The 4,054-nt window shown below is 38.4% G+C and overlaps 1 protein-coding gene across 1 annotated transcript in view; it reads right to left on the bottom strand.

Moving 5' to 3' along the window:
• The window catches only part of IMPG1 (interphotoreceptor matrix proteoglycan 1), a gene marked incomplete at its 5' end in the record, with an annotated part of 223,893 nt that overhangs the window by 54,292 nt on the left and 165,547 nt on the right, over positions 1–4,054 (bottom strand). The window contains one exon of the mRNA XM_006896970.1: positions 399–931. Within this exon, the coding sequence (XP_006897032.1) occupies positions 399–931 (533 nt within the window). The remainder of the gene's footprint in view (positions 1–398; positions 932–4,054) is intronic.

Here is a 4,054-nt window from a genome sequence, read left to right on the forward strand (position 1 = left end):
AAAAAAAAATTGATTGATACAGTGTCTGTGGCAATGGGCTAAAGTTTGTCAATGGTAAGGATGGCACCATGTAGGACAGTGTTCAGATTTGTTGCCTTTTGGTCGCTCTGAGTTGCACTTGATTCAATGCCACCTAACAACTGCAACCAATAAAATGATAAAGAAGCACACACGAGGAGATCTTAGGTCTGCTGGTTTATATTAGGCTGAACCTCCCTTACAGCGCACACTTTTTGAGTGTTTCTGACCATCTCAATTCTAACTGGATGCCTTCAGCAACAGTAGTCTCAGCAGCTTGCCTTTTCTAAGTTGCATTATCTAAGCTAGTTAATAATTACAACACAAAACAACAAAGGAAACACAAGTCTTGAAAAGGATGGCAAGCAATTCCTACTCACCAGCTTTGTGAATCGTTGCTCCAGAGCCTGGTATTCTGTAGAGCTCTTGTTGAACAATTCATCGGAGAAGGGCATGTTGGCAACACGCAGACTAAAGAACACGACTAGCTCCTGGCCCTTGGCAGCTATGGTCATAGAGCTAGTAGTGATGTACTGTAAAACGGGGACAGGAGTGGTATCTTCCAAGAAATGATCTGGGCTAGAAACATACCCGATGTATCTTGGTACTTCAGATGAGACAAGAACATCTGACAGAGCCATTCCCTCTCCATCTCTGACTGTATCTTCGTAATCTGTACTCAATTTACTGTCTTCTGAAAATGCAGGAGAATGTGAAATTTCCACAGCAGATGGACTGGTGGCAGAGTGATCATCAGTGGGCAACGTGATTCCTGGGACTAATGCTGGTGGGCCAATGGCCATTGGGTCTGTGGCACTTTGAACAGTCAGAGACAAGATTCTTGATTCAGTAAAGAAAGGTTGAGATTCTGGTTGAGAGGTAGAGGCCACAGGAGTTGGAGACCAAGAACTGTCTGTGGAGGAAGCTCCTGAGACCAGTTTCATTGTGTTCAGGCATTTCCCAAAGAATAGAAAGAGAAAAAGTAAATCCAAAGTTAGGTCTGACATAAAATATGTGGACTTTGCACTCGTCATTTAAAAGACCATATTTTTTAAAATGACAGATTGGTATATAAATATTGGGCAGTTCTATGTTTAACTCTAGGGAGGTAGAAGGCAGGCCCCTGTGCCCCAGATTTACCTAAAATGGCTGGTTTTACACACTACATCTGAGGACAGTTGGAACAAACTGACTAGGTCATTAACTTCAACTGGCATTGAAAAATATTTGGATCACCTACTCCTAGATCTCTTGGCCAGCTAGCTATGCACAGTTTTAGCTTAGTAGTTTTGTTCACCTTCCACAAATGAAAACTTGCATTTTATACAATATAGGGTTTGGCAGTGGCTTCCTCTCCCCCCAGTCCCAGTTTCTCATTTTGGGAATTTTATAACTTAAAATTTAAATTGCCCATCCTTTTCCTGCAGTGCAGCTGGTGGATTAGAAATGCATTCCTTCTGATTGCAGCATAGCTGCTTCTCACCAGGCCACCAGTGATCCTCATGTATTGACTATGATTTAACAAATATTTGATTATTTTTAAGGGCTTTGCCATTTTTACAAAAATTATGTGGTAATTCAGTACAACTTTGTTTGAACTGCTGAGGTCCACTTTTTAAGGTACAAAATTAAAAACAAATAAGGATTTATGAGCTAAGAGTGTGGTTATAAGAAACTCTCAGATGAAAGAGATTGGTGGGTTATTAAAATATTCCAATAAACCCAGATCAGAGCCACTGACTTTATTTAAGGCATTAGGTAGATCAAGACAGGAGATTTTCTGTGATTGCTTTGGCAGCATTTTGGCAAATATGTGGGAAAGCTCTGTTGAAATACAAATGCTAAGCATGATGAATGGACTGTCTGGAGGCAGATATAATCTTTGGACCCTCTGACAGTTATTTACTACAGTGAAATAACCAAAAGTGAAACAGCAAGTAATAAACTGCTCTGGAAGGTGGAATTGTATTAGTCTTATTACTTTCTTAAAATAAAGTCTGCCAGTTGGTAAGTTATGCCCAGTTTTCAGAGAAGCAACCTCTTGTCTCTCAACCTGGGGAGGGCACTTCGCTGTGTCTATTCATAATTTACTCAACAGCCAAAAAATGATATTTCCTAATATCCAAGTGCTTCCAGGTTATATATACTTGTACTTAAATGTACATCTCCATGGAAGGATCTGGGATGAATAAGATGAAAGGTTTAACGAGTTTTTAGTGATTTGATTTGACTTTTTTGTGCCATGGAAAATGTATTTGGATCCCTGGTCTTATGGTGTGATCTCTGGCTTCAGTCAGGGAAATCAAGAAGCACAATAACAGATGTCTTCATTCAGCTTCTGGGCCAGACTGTCATGACTCAAATCTGTACCATTGTGTATACTTTTTATAAAAAATAGACTGGATGGTATGGCATCAAGCAATAAGAATGAATTCTATTGCTTTTGCTTTGTGTTATGTTGTTAACATTAATCACTGATATTCACAATAAACCTAACCAAGTTACTGCACTGATAGAACACTAAACTATTGAATGTCAAGTTACCAGATAAAATACAGGATACCTACTGGGTTATTTATGCTAAAAAATTATGTGTTGTTTATATGAAATTCAATTTAAAGTTAATGTTTTGCATTTTCATTTGCTGAGTCTAGCAGATAACACTTAAATATGATATTAAAAGTTTGTTCTATTCTCCTTTAACTTGAGATTGAAGCAACCAAGGCTGTGGGCAAGTCTTGAAAATAAAAATATCACTTAGTCCTTACCTCCATTTACACATGTGCTTCAAATAATTACGCTTTAATCTGAAATCTTACATTACTGTTGGAACTGGCAGCAACAAAGGCCATTCTAACTTGATTTTTCTTTTTTTATTGGTATCAGGAACTCGTGTACTAAAAGCCAAGGCCATTTACTTAAACATGAAATATGCAAAAGTAACACTCTAAATGAACTGGTTTCTTAGTTATTGTGCTAGCATATGTGAGTTTACATGATGTTGTGGGTTATGTTTATGTGTGTGTATATGTGAGTTTGTGAAGCTAAGAGTTAGAAAGCTGGGATGCTAAGTGTAGGTAAGACATACTTTAGATACTTTCTGCACAGATTGTTGTTGTTAGGCACTGTCAAGTTGAGTATGATTTGTAGTGACTGAACAACAGATGTGAACAGATTTGAACCTTGTCCTATCATGTGTCACCTTCATAATTTCTGACATACTTGAGCCCTTTGCAGCACTCACTGTCAATCTGTCTTTTTGAGTCTTCTACTTCTTTGCACCTTCCTCCCCCCACTTTTCCAAACATGATGTCCCTTTCTAAGGAATGGCCTCTCCTAGCAACACGTCCAAAGTATGAGCGATTATCATCACCATCTTTGCCTCTAAGGAACACTCTAGCTGCCCATTCTCAAAGATGTATCTGTTTGCTCCTTCGCCAGTCCATTCTTTTTTTTTAATCATGTTTTAAATTAATTTTAATGAAAATTTACAGACTTTGGATTTCCATTCATTCATTCATTCATTCATTGTTGCACTTTTCTCCCCATCCCACCCTAGTATACTCTTCTCTTTGAAAAGTAAAAGAAAAGTTCCCCCATTATTTTATAATTCCTCCCCCTGGTCCACTCCACTATGCAGACTTCGTTCTGGACTCCTGTCATGACAATAGTACCTAATCATATATCCCTTTTAAACAGTTTTCTCCCACATCTGTTTCAATGAGGTATACATTGTTTATCCCATCTTTCTCAGTCTCCCCCTACCCCCGATATCAATCCTATTTTACAACAGTGGCACGATGCATTATTTGTCCCTTTGTGACTGAGACATTTCACTCAGCATAATGTCCTTCAGGGTTCACCCATTTTGAATAATATTGCATGAGTTCCTTGTTTTTCAATGCAGCATAGTATTCCATTGTGTGAATATACCACTGCTTCTCTATCCATTCGTTTGTTGATGGGCACTTAGGTTACTTCCAACTCCTTGCTATCATGAACAAAGCCGCAATAAACATGGGTGTGCATATATCTT

The sequence above is a fragment of the Elephantulus edwardii genome, unplaced genomic scaffold, assembly GCF_000299155.1.
Source record: "Elephantulus edwardii isolate Elephantulus edwardi_28Jun2011 unplaced genomic scaffold, EleEdw1.0 scaffold00194, whole genome shotgun sequence".
NCBI lineage: Eukaryota > Metazoa > Chordata > Mammalia > Macroscelidea > Macroscelididae > Elephantulus > Elephantulus edwardii.